This window comes from Manacus vitellinus, unplaced genomic scaffold, assembly GCF_001715985.3.
Source record: "Manacus vitellinus isolate BGI_N305 unplaced genomic scaffold, ASM171598v3 scaffold_5_pilon, whole genome shotgun sequence".
NCBI lineage: Eukaryota > Metazoa > Chordata > Aves > Passeriformes > Pipridae > Manacus > Manacus vitellinus.
This window is the reverse complement of record NW_021940682.1, coordinates 38194506-38213586: the sequence shown is the minus strand read 5'-3', so window position 1 is coordinate 38213586 and position 19081 is coordinate 38194506. Positions and strand designations below refer to the sequence as shown.

Genomic DNA, 19081 nt, shown 5'->3' with positions numbered 1-19081 from the left:
CAGCTCCTCAAAAATGAAAAATCCACAATATTCTTTAAATACAAAGAATTTCCTTCCAGGCAATTCAGGTGAACAGAATAAAAGCTTCCAAGTTAATTCAAGTTCCCAAATCTTCTACTCTAATTCGTGTTGCTTTAAGGCCCTCACTGCACAGGACTTAGGTAACGAGTTCATCACGTGTTTGAACATCAACTTCTTTCACACTTCTGCAATATGTTCTATCCTACCAGCATTGCATGGCAGAACTTATTGTTTGGAAACAGTAGTTTAGTCAATTAGCCCCCTGGATTTTACTGTCCAGGGTTTTACAAGAATTATCAAAATTGCTATTGCCAAAAGGTCTTATAAGCAGTAAATAATCTATTTATGTATGTGATGTTTGGTCAAACTTGTGAAGCTTACTGCTAAAGAATAGAATCAGTACAAAAAAGAAATGTGATTGCCTTTACAGATTCCACATAGAGGTTTTTTTACAGTATCTCCTTGGCAAAGTCTTGCAGTTTATTCCAAAAGCTGAATTATAAACACAGGGTATGCTGATACATTATGGATTAAACCCAGAACACTTGCCACAGTTCTGAATAACATAGTAGAAACTCTAAAATCAAATTCAGGCATTCCCGAATAAGTATCTTTGTGCAAAGTATAACAAGGTCAGTCGGCCTGTAGGAAAAACTACCTACAACTATTCACTAGGCTTCAGATAAAGTCAGTCAGCTCCTTTAAATAACCACTCAAGTTTTCCTGAATCCCACATCTCTCTTCGTTTACTACTTATGAGGGACAATTGCTTAAAAAGCAACCTTCTGTAAATAGAAGAGATCCCTGTAATATCTTCTATTCTGTAAATAGAAGAGAATCCCTCTCTCTCTCATGCCCTGCAGACTTGCCTATCTCCCTTCCATCTGCTACTGTGTGGCTTCTGTGTGTTTCTGACTGAGATGACTCAGTTAAGGTACTCAATATTTTTTTTAAATGGAATTCTAATTTCAATCATATACTAGTATTCCTCCTCCACCAGCCTCCACCTCCTTTGTTATTCCCTCATCTAGTGACGATTTCAGAAATGCCTTGTTAACATTCCAAATCCTAATAAAAATCCTGTCTTGCTGATGTTTGTTTCATACGTGTCTTTTAAAAGTCTAAACAGAATACAGTTAAGTGCATTAAAATCTTGTTGAGAACAAAGCTGAATCATTCAAATCCTACTCTGTTCTCTCATTACTAGACTGGATCATTTTGCAGCACAAATGTACAGGCTTTAAATATCTTATAATTTATTTGAAGATCATTTTCTACTCACATCTATTCTAAATATTAATGTCTCAAGAAGCTAATAGAAATCTGATATCCACAGCAACACTCTAATCTTCATTTTTCTAGTTCACAGTCATTAGTGAAATCTCAAGAAAAGCTTATCTTTGCATACCTTTTACTTTATTATCATATTCTAGCTAGTCTCTACTCAAATCTCCTTCACCATGTCCTCATTCCTCCAACTACTACAGTCCACATTCTCAAATATATCTTAACATAGTAACTAGAGAAATTAATTTAAAAATAAAAGGTAGTTCCTAATCTCCAAAGCAAACAGATTAGGATAGGGAGTCAAATACAAAGAAGTGTGATATTATAGTAAACAGCTTTTTAAACAAAGTGAAGGATGTGAAAAAGTGGGTTTAGGTAGAAGATTTTCTAAGAAATGACTACTCCTGTAACACATCAGAGAACACCATCATCTAGGTATGAATGTTTTCAGCAATTCTTATGGCATCTATTTCAGTAACTTTTACAGGGCACAGCTATAGTTAAGTATTATAGTAATATTATAGACTGATACGCTTCCTGCGCATTTATAAAAAGACATTAATTATGCAAAATTCTAACTGTAACTTTGTAATAGAGCTTAGATAGCTTTTCACTCAGCAGATCCCAGGACAGGTTACAACCAGCAGCTTTGGAATGTGACTTTTCCATGATGGATTGATAGACACCAGAAGATCTAAATGGCTCCAGGAAAAAAAACAAGATAGTTCAAATTCATTTTCTGTAACAAGTAACAAGTACCATGAAGTAGAAGTTAGTAAGAAGTAAATAAACTTTCCTCCCACTCACTAGCCAGGTCTTTTTTATATAGTTATCTCCCTTCCTCCACCCTCATAAACTGATAAAGAGTTACGATATAAATATCAAGTAATTAACTTTCCCTCTTCCTGAGGCATGTTTTCTCTCTTTTTCAGAGGTCTTTCTGCAGAAAAGGTAACAATGACCCTAATAATTTTTGCATCTATGTCCCTCCAGAGTATCTTTCCCCTCTCATTATAATTGGTTTCAATGATAACAAACAAAAGCAACTTCACCTAAACATTCACCTATTAAACAGACACAGCTACCAGAGTCTTCCTTGCTTTGAGTTAACTTCTGTTTCCAAAGAGCTTAACTTCAAAGAGACTGCTCTTTTCTTCAAGACTAGGAATTCATGAAAAATGTTGGAAGGTTGAGACCTATATTTATATAGATATTGCAATGGTATTCACAGCTTTAAATAAAAGAAATGGGACCAAATTTAATTTCACATCATAACCTTATTATCATGGCTTACAAATGCAAAAGAATTTCCTAAGAGTCAAGAAATTGATACCTGAATTCCTCATAATACAGAATGAAATGACTAGAATCAAGACACACATACATGCATTATGTCATTGCAGTGACTATCCTCATGTAATAATGCTGACAGTCAAAAGCCAATTTGACACACAAGGAGTGACAGAGTCTTACAAGACTTCAAGTGAGAAGGTAAAACTTTAACTGTTACATTTTAGGCCATTCATTCCAGTTTATGCACAAATCTGTACTGTTAAGGTTATGTGCAATCTGGTTGCACAGAAACCAAGAAAAAAATTCCCTATCTTTACCCCATCAATATCTTTTTTGCTGATCTTTGTGCTTCAAGACAATGAAGTTTTCAATGCTAGTTTGACAGTAAAAATTTAAAAGCATGAAATATTTTTCAAACTTCAATAGCAGAGGACTATTTTTGTCAAATGTAAAACACTCATTCCCAAATAATTTGACAGAATTATTGAGCATTTCTACACACAAAATGCACAGTTTTTAATATATCCTTCCACATATTTGCAGAGTAATAGCTACAATGTTTTCAGACTTTATTTTCTTCTATCAGGCAATTTTTCAATTAACAACATATTTTTCTAGATTTGATACATAAGAAAATTTGCTTTCTAAAATTGCATTTATCTTTTTACTGACTATCATACCTACTCCACAATGTCTTTCTGCAGCATCTTGTGCAACAAGAGCTTCTAGGCTCTGCCAAACAATATTGCAGAACAAAGAAGGTGCTTTTTTTAAACTTTGCTATAAACCCAACACAAACATTTGTTCCATTACTATTGCTGGGTTTTGTGATCAAGTGCAAGTAGGCCACAATTTACCTCCTAGTAAGAAAAAAAAGATTCCTTTCTGCAAAAGGGAATATTATTTAAAGCAAACGGGAAACCATCAGGAACACAGTGTATACTAAGTAGTATTGCAAATGCTGGGGCCAATTAGATCTTCCAAACTATGTTCTGCACAGAAGCGAGCAGCTCATGTAACGATGCCTCTCCTGATCTTTAGCAGTCGAAGTCCCATTATGAGAAGTAAAAGATATTTCCTATTAGCACTTCTTGTAATACAAGTTGCTAGCAATTAAATTAAATCACTACCAGGAGAAGCAGTCTTTGGGTTCTGACACAGATCAGCTCACCCTCCCCCAGTCATCACTACTGTATTAAGCTATTCATAGAATAAAAACTATCAGATTAAACTACATTTAGCTTGCCATGTCACATGAATATGCTCACACTAATCACCACACAAAGCCATCTTGTGAGAAACTAGTCTTTATTTCTACATTGAAGCAGTTCATGATTAAATGCATCTTCAACAAATTTACGCTGCTATCCAAAATTATTTTTTCTCGTTACCATTACTTCTGTCATATCCTAGAGTGTTAACAGTACATTACACTGCCTCCACAAATTATACAACTATGTAATTATGACAGTGCAAACAATGGAGCTAGTAGTTCTGTATGGGAAAACATAATATAGTTCCATCTGCATATTGCAGAGTAACAATGCAATTTCTAAACATCCTATGCATATTTGAATTCTAACTTTCAGCCAGCTCTGATTTGTGCTTTCATATTCCTAACTGTTTTACAGTGTGAATCATTTACTTGGAATTCATCCATTCAGTGCATTTCTAGCAATTCTGTCTTTCAATAAAAGCTGATTCAATTAAAATAGACTCACAAGACCCATATGGTTTTATCAGTCACAGTAAAAATGTGCAGAAAACTACCCCTTGAGGCAGTGTTCCTATTTAATCATTCCCTTAAAGGGAATGCCCTATTTTCCAGATGACATTTAACAGACGAGGCCAGCAAGTCTCCTGAAGACAACTGGTACAATGCACAACAGCCTGCTCTAAGAAGAAATACATGTACCAAGACCTTTAGAAAGGCAAAGTTCATCTTCATGGATACTTTTCAAAGTGGCAATGAAATTTTACTTCTCCAACAACCAGTTAAGTCTCCAACCCTCTGAACGTTGTTAGAATTCTTTCCCATGTGCCACAGACTATGGCTCATCAATGCTCAGCATGGCAGATATATTGAAAGTAGTCTGTTAGAGAAACATAAAACCAATTTATGTTTCCTAGAAGACAATGTGCCCCATATGAGCAGCGGTTACAAAGCTCAGTTTCCTTAACAACTTCCCCTGAGGAGGCAGTATTTGGGACTCTACAGAGAAAGCAGTGGTTACATTGTTTTAGACCCCTAGATCCTTAGGATTTATGGGGAAGTGACCTCTTCTGACTGCCAATCCCACAAAGGATTGGATCCTTCAGGCTGCTCCTCTGTCCCCTTCCCGCAGAAACTGTGATGCCTCTTGCACCTATGCAAAAAAACACACGCAGAACACGAGGTTCACACTGATGCAGCAGCGCAGCCATTGTTGCACTGAACAGGGTCAATACTTGGCACAGTTGGCTTTGCGACCAAATAGGAAAGAACTTGCTTCTCACCTATCTTATTTGTTCTGCACTGCAGGCATCATCTTCCCAGAAGGCTTCACAATCTACAGACTTCTTGCATTCAGAGCCAGCCCCACAAAGATGTCCACCTTAAGTAGGGGAAAAGACTTTCGACTAAAAAGTCAAGTCTCCATAACATTCTTCAGTAAAACGCATATTAATCTCAAAAGATGCCACAGAATCAGTCCTGACCTTCTCTTTCACCCTTCTTATTCAATTATAGAACTTCTAGTGCATGATCATAATCACAGATTTCAGTGATATCTGTAAGAAACAACCTTCCTTCCTTTCACTCCATGTGCCAACCAACTTTTTTCAGCTTTTAGAGTTAGGAACTTTATTTTCATTGTGAATTTTCAAGTCCCCACTCATTCACACATTTTTTTTCTGCTAGGCACTGTCATTTGAACTGTACAGTTCAGAGAAAGTATATTCAAGCATCATGGAAAAGTTTAAAGCTAAGTACCAAATCTCCAGTAAATTAGAATGGGAAAACTTTCAATTGTTCATTTCCTCCCCACCCCTCAACTTCTAAGAAAACAAGAAAAAACTTGTAGCAGACATCAGGGTCTTGTAGTCTTCTCCCAGACTTCTGATGAAAAATTTGCCAGCCAAAAGCCTACCAACAGCTGAACTGCAGCTGAACTCTCCAAGTTCAAGCCTGCTCCACATCAGTGTACCACATACCAGTGGAATGCACTTCAGAGGGTACAGACAATTCTCAAGATCTCTCTGTCCTACTTAAACCAGGATAAGCTACTGTATGAAAGTGTAAAAACTGAACACATAATATTTTGTTCTAACCTACTTTAGAAGTATTTTGTAGCTCACTGTATAAGCCAAGACACGACTTGATACTTTAAGAAAATTTTCTGCAAAGCATACTGTCCTAACCCGACTTCCAAGATGAAAAGTACAGACACTTTATCAAGTTTTAAATAGGAACAGGCATAGTGGGCTGTCACAACTATCAAGGAAAAATTGCTATAAAAAGTCATGGGGCAGAAAATGCAACTTCTCATCACTCTACAGGTGATACAGGAGCTTTCTTCCCACCAGCTAGACTTCTCTTTTAATGTCGTCCATCTTATTGTAGGTGTTTATTCAAATCCCAGTAGCTTTTAGTCTAGGACAGATAATTTTCCCTAGAAAAGATACATGGAGCAAGAATACCATTGGTGGCACTAGAAACAAAGAGGACATTTCCACAAAAACACTCAAACAAAAACAACAACCAAAAAAACATTAAAAAATCCCAAACCAAATCTAACCAAACAAACAAACACAAAAGCCCTCCAAGAAACCCCCAAAACTAAACACATCAAAACACACACTACTTATGCCCCAAAGGAAAGTACTTAACCATGAAAACAGAGAGAAGTATATCCACTATCAAATACGGAAAGGAAGCAAGTACCAGAAGGCATAAAGGCTTCCATGCTTCACTACCCACACAAAAGTTTAATTCCATGTAACCAAATTAAACAAGGCAGTATGAGTACAAGTGAGAATACGAAACAGACTGGGCTACTGAATGTTAATCATGGCAGTCTACAGCCTCTAATGAAATTCACCCTCAGAATCAAGTGTTTAGAGAACTACATGAAGATGGAAAAAGTCATCAAGTACTGCAGAAAGGAAAAGAAAAAAAAAAAGAGAACTCCCAAGATAGGGAAATAAAAATGCAGATAGGAGTAGATAACTCAGCCTAACTCAAATTTCAGAAGGATACCAGAATGAAATTATTTAAGAATTGGGAGCATTAAAGGATAAAGCCAGTTGGCTTGTCACAGCTAGTTCCTCTCTTTTATGGACTGATAGTCCTACTGACTAGGAGAAAAGGAATACATGTTCCAAGTCTTACTTGCAGCACAGTCAAAAATACATCCTCCCACTCAAGCTAAACTATGATGAGGACAAAGTTTCAGAATGAAGTTCAAAATTTGGGTTTGCTTGTTTAATAGTTCTCAGCAACCAGCTGCAGAGACAGCAGCATGTACAGCATAATTTTTATAGTGAGGTTCTACGGGTATACTATTTAATATTCTTAATCATGCTTTGGACAAAGGAATAAGGAATAGAACAAGCATCAAGCTGAAAGGTGGTGACAACTATTTGATAAGACCATCCTGAGTGAAGACAACTCAAAATTATGAATTCCAAGAAAGACAGCACAAAGCACTGCGGGCCTTATGACAGCATGAAAAAAAAGCCCTACTTAAGTAACAATGGGATACAAAAGGACACCAGACTGTACTGGATCAAGCAGATTACAAGGCAGGGATAAGTCAACATCATGGTACTACTGCACAAAGGAAAATTCTCATTCAGGGAAGTGTGAACATCAGACATTGCAATTTAGCAGAATTCTAGAAAGCCACAGTCCTTCTAAACCATACACTAGGAATTACTCAGCTGAAGGTATGTCCTCATTCCGGGTTACTACTGTAAGGAACAAATGTGTCAACTGAACACTCAGGAATAAAGAATAATGATATAAAGAATTATGATTTAAGAAAATCATTACCTTTAAGAAAAGACTGTTGAAATTTTCTTCTTTACATGAAGACTTACAGAGGGAAAGTAGGTGAATATGAAAACCAAAAGCCAATAACCAAAGAACTACAAATGTAGTGTGTAATGCACTAAAGGGGGAAGAGGGAGTATAAATCAACCTATCTCACTGAACACAAAGGTTAGATATCTGGAAAAACAGCAAGGGTAAAAGGCAGTATAAATAACCTGTCTAAAGAGGTTATAGTCCCCTTCACTGGAGACTTTTTAGCATAAAGATAATGCTAGAAGTTGCCCAGGTTTACTGATCCTCTTTCAAAGTAGAAGAGGGTCTAAATCACTGGAAGACCTTTTCCATCCTGAGCTCCTAGGACAATAAGACAAATGAGACATATCAGCCTTTACACCCAAACCTATAATGAACACAAACGAATTCAGAGCTTTCACTGCTTTCTAACTGTGGAAAACAAATGCTAATCTATTTTGCTGACAGAACCTTTCTGTGATCCTGCAGTACTATTAATAAAGTTGGCCTTCTAGAGAGAGTATCCCCTAAATCCATGATCAGATCTGAGATCTTGGAATCAGAGGGCTAAGTAGTTCTTCCTGTTCAGCAGCTCTGATATCATTAGTTATCATAGGAGGGAAAAAAAGAATGTTTATAGAAAGCGATCGATTTCTTTCTGCTCCATGTTTGTTTCTTTTAATTACATAAGGTGTATATACACAGAGAAGGCCAAGTAACTACATTTCTGGCCGATATAACACTAGGGAACTACAGGCCTGTCAGCCTGACTTCAGTGCCAGGGAAGGCCACGGAGCAGATCATCTCGAGGGCCATCACACACCAGGTTACAGGAAAACCAGGGGATCAGGCCCAGCCAGCAAGGCTTTAGGAAAGGCTGGTCCTGCCTGACCAACTGATTTCATTCTATGACAAAGTGACATGCTTAGTGGAAGAGGGAAAGGCTGTGGATGTTGTCTGCCTGGACTTTAGTAAAGCTTTTGACACTGTCTCTCACAGCATTCTCCTGGAGAAACTGGCTTCCCATGGTATGGACAGGTAATAAGTAAAAAAACTGGCTGGATGGCTGGGCCCTGAGAGTGGTGGTGAACAGTTATACCCAGATGGGGGGTGATCACTAGTGGTGTTTCCAAGGACTCAGTACTGGAGCCTGTCCTGTTTAATATCTTCATTGATTACATGGACCAGAGGATCAAGTGCATCCTCAGTCAATTTGCAGGTGACACCAAGCTGGGTGGGAGTGTTGATCTGCTGGAGGGTAGGAAGGCTCTGCAGGGGGATCTGGACAGGCAGCATTGATGGGCTGAGGACAACTGTATGAGGTTCAACAAGGGAAAGTGCTGGATCCTGCACTTGGGTCACACCAACCCCAGCCACTGCTACAGGCTGGGGAAAGAGTGGCTGGAAAGCTTCTCAGTGGAAAAGGACCTGAGGGTGCTGGTCAACAGCCAGCTGAACACAAGCCAGCAGTGTGCTCAGGTGGCCAAGAAGGCCAATGGCATCCTGGCTTGTATCCCAAATAGTGTGGCCAGCAGGCCCAGGGCAGTGACTGTCCCCCTGTACTCGGCCCTGTTGAGGCCACACCTCCAATCCTGTGTTCAGTTTTGGGCCCTCCACAACAAGAAGGATATTGAGGTGCTGGAGCGTGTCCAAAGAAGGGCAACAAGGCTGGTGAAGGGACTGGAGCAAAAGACTTATGAGGAGCAACTGAGGCAGCAGGGGTTATTATAGTCTGAAGAAAAGAAGGCTCAGGGGAGACCTTATCGCTCTCTACAACTACCTGAAAGGAAGTTGTAGGAGGTTGGTGTCTGTCTCTTCTCCCAGGTAACAAGTGACAGGACAAGAGGAAATGGCCTCAAGTTGCACCAGGGGAGGTTTAGTTTGGATATTAGGAAAACTTTTTTCACTGAAAGGGTAGTCAGGCATTGGAACAGGCTGCCCGAGGAAGTGCTAGGAGTCAGGATCCCTGGAAGTTTTCAAAAGATGTATGGACGTGGCACCTGGTGACATGGTCTGGTGGTAAACACAGCAGTGCTGTGTTAATGGTCAGACTCGATGACCTTAGAGGTCTTTTCCAACCTTAACGATTCTACAATGTTATGGTTCTATTTTCAACATGATGCAAAAAGGAACAACTAAACTAGGTTTAAATCAACTACCAAAGTTGGATCAAACAGATCCTATGGGATTTTAGCCCAGTATCAAAAACACTCTTTGTTTTGTTCTGGGAAGATTGCATTAATAAAGTGAAGGAAAAAAAAAATTACTGAGGTATATCAGACATCAGGAAGGAGGTACAGAAAAAAAGAAAACAAGAAAGCATCAAACCAAAAATATCAATTTCATGCTGGAGAGAAAAAAAAAAAACCAACACATTTTTTATGAGCTGTTTAGAGTAACAGATTAAAGTATCTGTCAAGTTCATCTTAAAAAAAAAAATCAACACCCCCCTCCACACTTCTTTGGAAAACTGAAAAACTTCTTTCTTTTCTAGAATTGATCTTCTTTCAAGTGGTCGTGAATTGCATTCTCTATTGCCCATATAAGCTACACCCATCAGAAGCATCTAACAGAGTCAGGCCACTCAATAAAAATTCATTCATTGTTTAATAAAGAAAACAAAAACTCATTCTAGTTGATGTGTGCAGAATTCTTAAGTTTCACTATATTTTTTCAGGGAAAATAATTCCTAAATAAGTTTCCTAACAATTCTAAAAACTCTTCTTAAAAATCGGACTGGAAGTCCAGAATGACTGGATTACCCCATGGCTATCTACAGAGCAAAAGAGAACTATTTATTCTTACTTTTTTTTATAATTTAATATTGACACTAGAATATAAAACTTCTAATATAGAGCTTGGTAAAATATGGATTATATATGACTTTTCCAGTCATTTAAGTCCTGCAAATATTTCCTTCTCCAAACTACCACAAGTAACGAACAGCTCTTCAGTCTGTTAAGCTTGATTCAGTCATGTATTTGTAAAATCAGCACGACAAGCAATTCTTCCTCTTTTTCTCCTTTACAACCTCCCCCCCGACACATACACATATGTGCACACGCAGAGGCTGCAGAGTGGAAGGCAGAAGAGTGAGTCCTTAACAAGCTGTTGTGAAAGAGATGCATTAAACCAGATATACAGGAGAAGTACCAACTCTGTCCTCAGCAGTACTGGATTTCAACAGAAATACAAATACCAGATTTGATTAAATGTAACTGATTTGTGCTTATAAACATCCAGATGGTACATGACTAAACAAATTGCACATGTTTTCTGAAGAAAAATGACCTTGATATCCAAGTTAAAAAATTAAGCACTTCATTTATGCTTCTCGAAGCATAAAACAAACTCATGACAGTTCCAAATAGAGACCTATATCTCATATTTAGGAGATTATCAGACATGTTTATAAAATCATGGACATATTAGCTCGCCAGCCTCTCAGGCACACTCAAGGAGCACAGACCAAATACCAAGGAAACATACAAAGACTGCATCCCAGTTCCTTATACCTCAGACTGGTATGATTTAAATTTGGCTTTTTTCAGCTGGGAGAAAAGGAGCAATTCAGTAATGAAGATCAATAGATCACAGGACAAGGAAGCCATGCCCCCATTCAGCTAGTTATACATGTCTCTACTTTGGCAGTACAGGATGTTAAGAGGCACAGATCCCAAATCCACAAAAACTCATCCTGACTTAAGATAACTTTCTCATTCTGGATACAAATTTCAGGGGCTATTTTATAAATGATATTCCATATAGCAGCTCACTCAACATGTGTATCAAATAGGAATCCCTAAAAAAAAAAACCCACCACACTACATGCAAGCAAACCAAAAAAAACCCACAAAATTTCGCAGAAGTCACTTGTACCCATCTCATTTCTTTATTCTGCCTCCTTTCCCCCGCCAAAAGAAAATTATTATGGATTTGAATAGTGTGCACTAAGACCCAAATTTATAGGCAAGATTAAGTTTTTACTGAATTCAGAGAAAGTAATGAAAGAGGCTCTAAAAAATAAAACCATAACAAGCATAAAATACACTTTGTACAACAAATCTTCCCCTGTTAACCAGCTAAGACAATACTTTTAGTGAAAATATCCTTTTTACCTAATTTAAAAATCACAGAATGCTATCAACTCTGAAAAAGGGAAACTGATCATGTGTTCCTACCCCTCTTTTTTCCTTTATTTACATAGCAGAGTATCATTCCAAACATTTCAAATTTTAAAAAGCCAGTGTTTGCAGTTCCTCCTGCAGTTCTCACTACACTTCCCTGGATGCTCATCATTCACTTTGAAAGGAGAAGTGGTTTATCATAGCATTGAAAAAAGAATAGGGTCCTGCAACTAGAGATCAGACCACATACATAAAAACCACATGAAGGAAAACAAAGTGACAGGTAATTTTAAGTCTCAATGCTATAGCTGACTGAATAACAAGAGTGTTAATAATGCTTCTAAGGAAGTTTGAGCAGAGAGGTGACAACGGGGCAGTAATGCAGTCTCCCAGAAGGCAGAGGAGAATAGGAAGCATACATTCCTGTAGAGGGAATGCCAGTCCTCTTGTGTACTTCTTCCCAGCAACACTGAAACTCTTAATCTTCAGCTTTACAACACATCTAAATTACAGTGACTAATGGTGTTAGCTGGCAAGAATAGCAAAATCCAAACATCTATTGAAGGACAGACAAACCAGGGGCAAATAGTTGCTGCAATAAGGTCTGTCCAAGGATCCAGCCCAATTCTTGAAGGTCAATCAGTATTAATATACTCCTGATTCAGATAGTGCCATGAAGAGCAGAAGGAAAGAAAGAAAAGAAATGGTAGCTTGCTAATGGAGGCAACTTTCTTTTGACAAAGCGGTAGTTGTGAGAGTCAGACCAAATTCAGCAACCCCATTACAACCTCCCCAGGAACAAAATAACTCCCTTATGTGTTTTCAGCACAGCATCATTGCCACTGTTGCTTTAACATGATTCCAGTCTGGGCTTTTTCAGTGTTCTACTAAAGACTTCTCTGTACAACATGGGTGACAGATGGGGAATGATGATTTTTCAAGTGATTTAGTCTCAGTAAAACTCAAACAATTTCATGGGGCAAGGAAATCAAACCACTTATTTAGCCTAAGGACTTTGCCTCTTGCCAAACTTCGATGATTTCTGCAAACAATAAAACTTCTCAAAGAGATCATACAATTTCTTTGTTATGGAAACTATTAGGCAACCTAAATATAGAGTTTGCTACCAGTTCCCTCTATAACATAGTACGCTAGGGTTCTCTTCAGTATTCCTTACTCATGCTTCTAATGAACTTCAGCAGGAGATTTATCCAAGTAAGAAATGATTATTACAGTCCTATGTTCTTTATGTTTATATAATGTCTTTCATCCAGATGATTTCAAAATGTTTTAAAGGTCACACGTAGAAAATTACTATATTCAGTGCAGCCTCTTATCAAGAGGAACATAGCAATTTCAGTACCCAAGCAACAAAACAGAACAATTTAGGTTAGAAAGTAAATACAAAAGCCATGCCTACAGGGGGAGTTTAGATCCTCAGTGACATTACCAAATTAACATCTGGCAGTGGTTCTAGAGTAAAAGGTACAGGGATTTTCATCTGGCAGATGGGAGTTTAGTTCTATATCTGACTCATGGCACATCTAACTGGCACCATGTTGGGGTACTCCTTTAGTACTAACCCAAGGAAAAGAGTGCCACCTTGGGAATCAGTTACACCACTTTCTGCAGCATCCAGGATTTCTCTTGGACACCCCCCCTCCAAGCACAGCCCAGCTTAATCAGTCAAAGTAATACTGCCATAGACAAAGTTAATTGAACTCCATGATCTAATCTGCTTTCCAAATTCAGTCTAGAAATAAGATATAATCAAGAAGTCGTAAGAATTATTTGCACTAATCTTAACAATTCCACCAGTTGTTAAAGAACATAATCCATGTCTAGCCCCTGGCACAAAAGATAACTCTTTTGGAAAGAAGAAATTATTCAACAGTGAAAACATCCATAAACCCTACCCCCACCTGAGAATATTTCTGTAAAGTTAAATGTACATAATCAGTATTAAAAAAAAAGTTTTAATGAACTTTGCACCTGATTCCCAGTGGCCTTCAAACCCACTAAACTTAAATATGATTGCCTGTTTTTCCACCTGAAAATCTGGTCATATTTAGTGAATTTTAACATGCAGAAGCAGATATTAAAACATTCCACCACAAAGAAGACATTTCTCTGAATTAAAAAAAAAAGGCAGTGTTTTACATTGCCTTCTAGACAAAGCTCTCCTCACTAAAAAAACAGTCAAAAATTTTAAGTAAGAACACTGCACACAAAGAACCATGTTGAGGCATCAATTTAATCTAACATCAAGCTTCAAAATGGAAGACTGAAATAAATAAATAATGCATTCTCACTGTCATCAAAACATGGTAGTATTGTTATTCTGTCCAATACTGATGAAAACCATTTTGTCCTACAGGCAATACCAACAAATGCTTTAACAAGGCACTAACTTTGTCACTTGGATTAGAGATGCTTAAAAAAAACCCAAATAATAAAACCACCCAAATGGCCTTTTGTGTCTCTTTGGCACCCTAATGATCCTCTCCATGGACACAAGGGTCTACTTACTAGCTCAAATCAAATATCAGAATTGGAGACAAAAACTGCTTGGCCTAAAACTTCAACCTGTATTTATCTCATGCCATGTGTAAAACCTGGACTTTGAAAACACAGGAAAATGCAATTCATTTAAACCTTATGGGAAAAAGAAATCCATAAACCTACTCAGGTACACTTTGTTACAGTGTTTAAGTAGAGAAACAAAAATCTACCTATCAACTACAGTTCTTCTGTAGCAGGTCACTGTCAAGGAGAAATTGGAAATTTAAAAAAAAAAAAACAAACCAAATGTTTTCTTGTTAAATTATATAAAATATGAAATATTCAAGGGTGGAAACTAGAATGCAATGAAAATATTTGTTTCTCGGGAACTCCACACTCTTTGATTTGGCATGGGGTTTTTTTGTTTTGTTGGTTTTTAAGTTTCAGTGCTTTTATCCAGCTGAGTTTCCAATGCAACAAAACATAATTTTACACTGACTTTGCCTATCAAATTGACTGGATGTTAAAGAGCCTTTTTTGAAGGCTTTGCATTAATTCAGTAGTCTTATTTTGCTGAAAATTACAATCTCTACACATTTCTCTGTGATATAAACACAATGCCATTGTTATAACTGCAAACTACACTATTTGTGACAGATGCAATTCCCCCTCAGTGCATTTACCTCACTGATTTCCTTTGTTAAAAAAAAAAAATCAACCAGTATTGAAATCTCAAGCTATAAGAAGTCCTTTCAACACTCATTCTGGTTTTCAAAAGTCTAAGAAACCAACTCCAGAAAAGGAGTAATTTTTTTTCTTATGTAATTGGATCCAACCTTGCAGTCACAATTTCAAATGTAACATTTGTTGCAAGTCATATTCATCACTGCTTTAACCAATATCTACAGTGTAATTGTGGCTTTTGATAGAATTGCAACTTTGATTGCCATTTAAACTTCTGCCGACAGGATTAACCTCTAGGTATGATAACTGTAAGAAAGGATTCTTGAGCAACACTCTCTTCTGTTAGCATGCATGGCTACAAGTGCACTCCTGTTCATTTATAAAAAGCCTCCATTCCCCAAACACACACGCTTAGCCACAATACTGAAAAACACCGGCAGGCACAGGAACCACTGCAAGGTAATCCACTGCAAGCTTTCCGACTGGTGTACAGAGAAAAGGTCCTCCTGGGAAGTCACGGTTTCATGAGGATGCAATTCCATACGGCACAATTCAACTAACAATTCCTTTCTAAACACTGAAGGGTTATAATCCACCCCCTACAGCCCCCGGAAACCTGGACGGTGATACTCTGTGATGAAAAGTGAATTAAAATTAATACTACTACTAATAATAATAATTATACAAAGGGGTTATGTATGTGGCAAAGTTAAACTCACAGAAAACATGAATTTAAAAGAAAAAAAAATATTAAAGGGTGCCTTAGCAGGCACACCCCAGGTGATGGTTCTTCTTCATGCAAGGGGCACAGCCTCTCCAGGGTTAGGGTACGCAGGCAATTATGCCCTTCCTGGTATTTATAATTTCTGTTTCCACACACGCGGCACACCGCTGGGTCAGGTTTACCGAGGAGCCCCGGGGGGCTGGGTGCTCCCCTCCGCCCCCCCGCACACCCCCCGGTAAACGTGACCTGATTCCTATTACGGCCGCCCTCCCTCACACCCCGGGGACGTTCCGCGGCTTCCCCGGCCCCCATTCCTGTCACGGCCGCACAGCCGCTCCCCCGCCGCCCTCGCTCCCCCCTCCGCCGGCGACCCACCGTGTGGAGGTGCCTTTCCTCACGTCGCACATCAAGCACTTGAAGGCCTCGGCGCTGTTGCGGAAGGTGCAGACGCTGCAGTCCCCAATACCCCTCGTCCGAGGAGGTTTCGGCTGCCGCTTCGGGCCTGCGGAGACACACGGCGCGCCAGGGGCAACGCCGGCCGCGCCGCCCCGCCGCCCCCGGGGCAACCCCGCCGCCATCGCCGCCGGCCCCGCGCTCCCGGAGGGCCCGGGGGAACCAGAAGGCGCCGCCGCTGCCCCTACCTGGTCGGGCTCTTCTTGTCTCCCATGCCGGCTCCAGACGCGTTCCCGACCCGGCCCCGGCGCGGCCCTTTGTGCGCTTGTCAATAAGAAGGAGCGCGGGGGGTCTCCGGGCTCTAGCGGGGACCCGGGGAGGAGGAGCCGCCGCCGCAACCTCCAGCTGTCGGGAAACTCCCGCTGCCGCCGCCGCCTCCCCGCTCACGTGTCCGCCCGCCGCCAACCAGCAGCGGCGCCCAGGCCGCGGCGCCCCGCGGGCCGCGCTCGGCGGCAGCTTCGCTCCGCCGGCGGCTCGGGCGCTGCGAGCGGCGGCGGCGGGGCCCGGGCAACGCGGGGCTGCTGGGGGCGACGGGCGGACGGGGGCGGTGCCGGCGCCGGGGGCGCCCCGACGGGGGACGGGAGGCGGTGCTGGGCTGAACGGGCAGAGCGCGAGTGTGAGGGACTGCAGCCGGCCTGCGCGGCTCTGCCCTGGAAGCCGCTGCTCTGTTGTCGCGCAAGGTTGATCGCACTGGCACCTTGTGCTCCTTCCCACAGAAATTGCTCCGGGACGTGCTTTACAGTAAGAAAGAAACGGGAATAAACTGAACACGAAGTTCTGCTTAGCAGTCTTGGTCTCGAAGCATCCCGTTGGCCTGAGGCCAGTGGAGAACGCCGTGGGTACCAATACAGGACCAGGAGACAGCGATGTTATACCTGGCACCCGTGTGCAGCGCGGTGCTTTTGCACTTAAAAACTTGCAAGTACAACGTGGTTCACAGGCATCATAGCAACATCAGGCAGGATACGGGGGTTTATCACCTCTGTTATCTTAGAGCACCGGAGCCCAGTCACAGACTAGGATGCCATTTTGCAGGATGCTGTGCAAACTGAACAAAGAGCATATGTCCTAAGTACGTAACAAAGACAGCATTAGACACAGGTAGACAGCAGAGTGCAAGCAGACAACGAGATGATACTGGTCAGCATGTCAGTGACCAAAGCTATTGTTGCTGCATTGTCTTTGTCCGGAAATGATAAGATTTCAAGAACAAAATATGCCCAAGGATAGCTTTACCCAAGTGTGTGAAGACAGATGTTTTTGTAAATTAAGCAAGTGGACAATGGAGGAACTTTCTGATTCTGAAGGCAAAGTTGTCAAAACAAGTTTCAGCTAGAAATACTGAGATATGATGGAGAGAGGAAAAACATAGATAAAGTGCTTGACATCTCAGGAAAGCAATTAAAGACCCATTCATTGGGACATTACATTTATGTACAAGCACTAACACTTCTACAAGATTCATAGTTTCTGTGTCTCTCTAGCAACCCTGTGCATCAGCAAGTGGAAAACTGTGTAGGATTTCCTACTTGTGGTTGGAAAGTCATCCTAATTTCCTTCTGCATTCGCATCCAGCTTCCAGCATTGTAATCTTCCTCACCTTATGGGCTTTTTTCTCTATTTGCCTCAGCTTTTCCTTTCTTCCTCTATCGTGATTTCCTTCTTTCTTCTCTCTTTATGCTTCTCATAGAGTCTTTTGTAAATTATGAATAAAATGTATGCATTGCACATCTAAGGGTGGGCCATACCACGCACAGATAGCTGGCCTGGGTTTGTTTGCATTTAGTTAGACATCTATGTGAACTAGGTGCCCAGACCAGCCCCCAGCGGGGAGAAATAAGTTCATGCTGAAAGTGATTGATCTGATGCTAAGACAGGCATCTACAATTTTCTCCATAATTTTACAGGGATCATTTCTTTCCTTTGACTATAAAGAGCACTTTGCACAAGTAGTCCAGAACTGGACATCTACCCTTTAAAATTACAGTACTATATGAGGTGTCTCACCTGTGCTTGAACCTCACACTACATAGAAATCTCTTAACAGGAAGCAGTGGAGAAACCTGTCTCCTTGTGCCCTTTTCCACATTGCACTCTTTCTAATGTATAAATAAACATATTATTTCCTCACTTTTGGAAAGCAATTATTTTGAAACAACTGTTTTCTCTTAACCTTTCCTCTGTCACAGCCTACTTTTTCCATACGAATTGTGAGAAACGGAACTTCCAGTGATGGTTACAAAGGCTGGGATATGTTGTAATCCCTCAGGAACCATTCTTGGAGAGAACCATTTCTAATCAGTCAGAAGAATCGCAACTGCCAGCCACAAGTGTTATCCCTAGCAGACAAGTAATCTTTCTGGTTGTTGTGTTCCAGATCACCTGCTTCAAGGCTGTCACCAAACCACAGTGCTCAAAAATCAACATGTTTTCCCAGCAGCATTGGACTTGTTTCCCACCAAGCTCCCAACACATCTTTATTTTGGGAGCTGAAATGTGATTCAGAGGGTGCATTCAAAAGTTCAGGTGGATGGGTCATGGTGTTACTCCCAGGGCCCACGGGTTTGTGCAAGGGTGGGTCTCATTCTTGAATAACACCAAAGAGGAAAGAAAGGATATTTTCCTCACACCTTGTTCTGTCCTCAAATAGGAGCACAAGAGAACACCACTGAAACCATCAAGCCATCCCATGTCATCTTTGCAAATGAAATGTGATAGAAGGCATTATTTAATGGCAATGCAGGAAAGCACATGGAAGAGGTGTGTGCATTAGTCAGATGCGGAAGAGATTTGGGAAGACTTTGATACAAACTGACAAAGTTGAGTATTCCATAGCCAGATATTTTGTCATCCAGTGGTACCCATATGAACTCAGAAAACTCATCTATCTTTGCTATGGCACATGACTTAGACTCTCACTGTATGGCACATGACCTAGAAACTTTG

At 40.3% G+C, this 19081-nt stretch overlaps 1 protein-coding gene across 1 annotated transcript in view; it reads right to left on the bottom strand.

The window, feature by feature from the left end:
* The window catches only part of YAF2 (YY1 associated factor 2), a 32930-nt gene extending 16411 nt beyond the window's left edge, over positions 1–16519 (bottom strand). Inside the window, exons 1-2 of the mRNA XM_029963480.1 lie at positions 16323–16519; positions 16058–16182 (exon numbers count right to left, since the gene is read on the bottom strand). Of these exons, the coding sequence (XP_029819340.1) occupies positions 16058–16182; positions 16323–16349 (152 nt within the window). The 5' untranslated portion in view covers positions 16350–16519. The remainder of the gene's footprint in view (positions 1–16057; positions 16183–16322) is intronic.
* Between the last annotated feature and the right edge of the window lie 2562 nt (positions 16520–19081).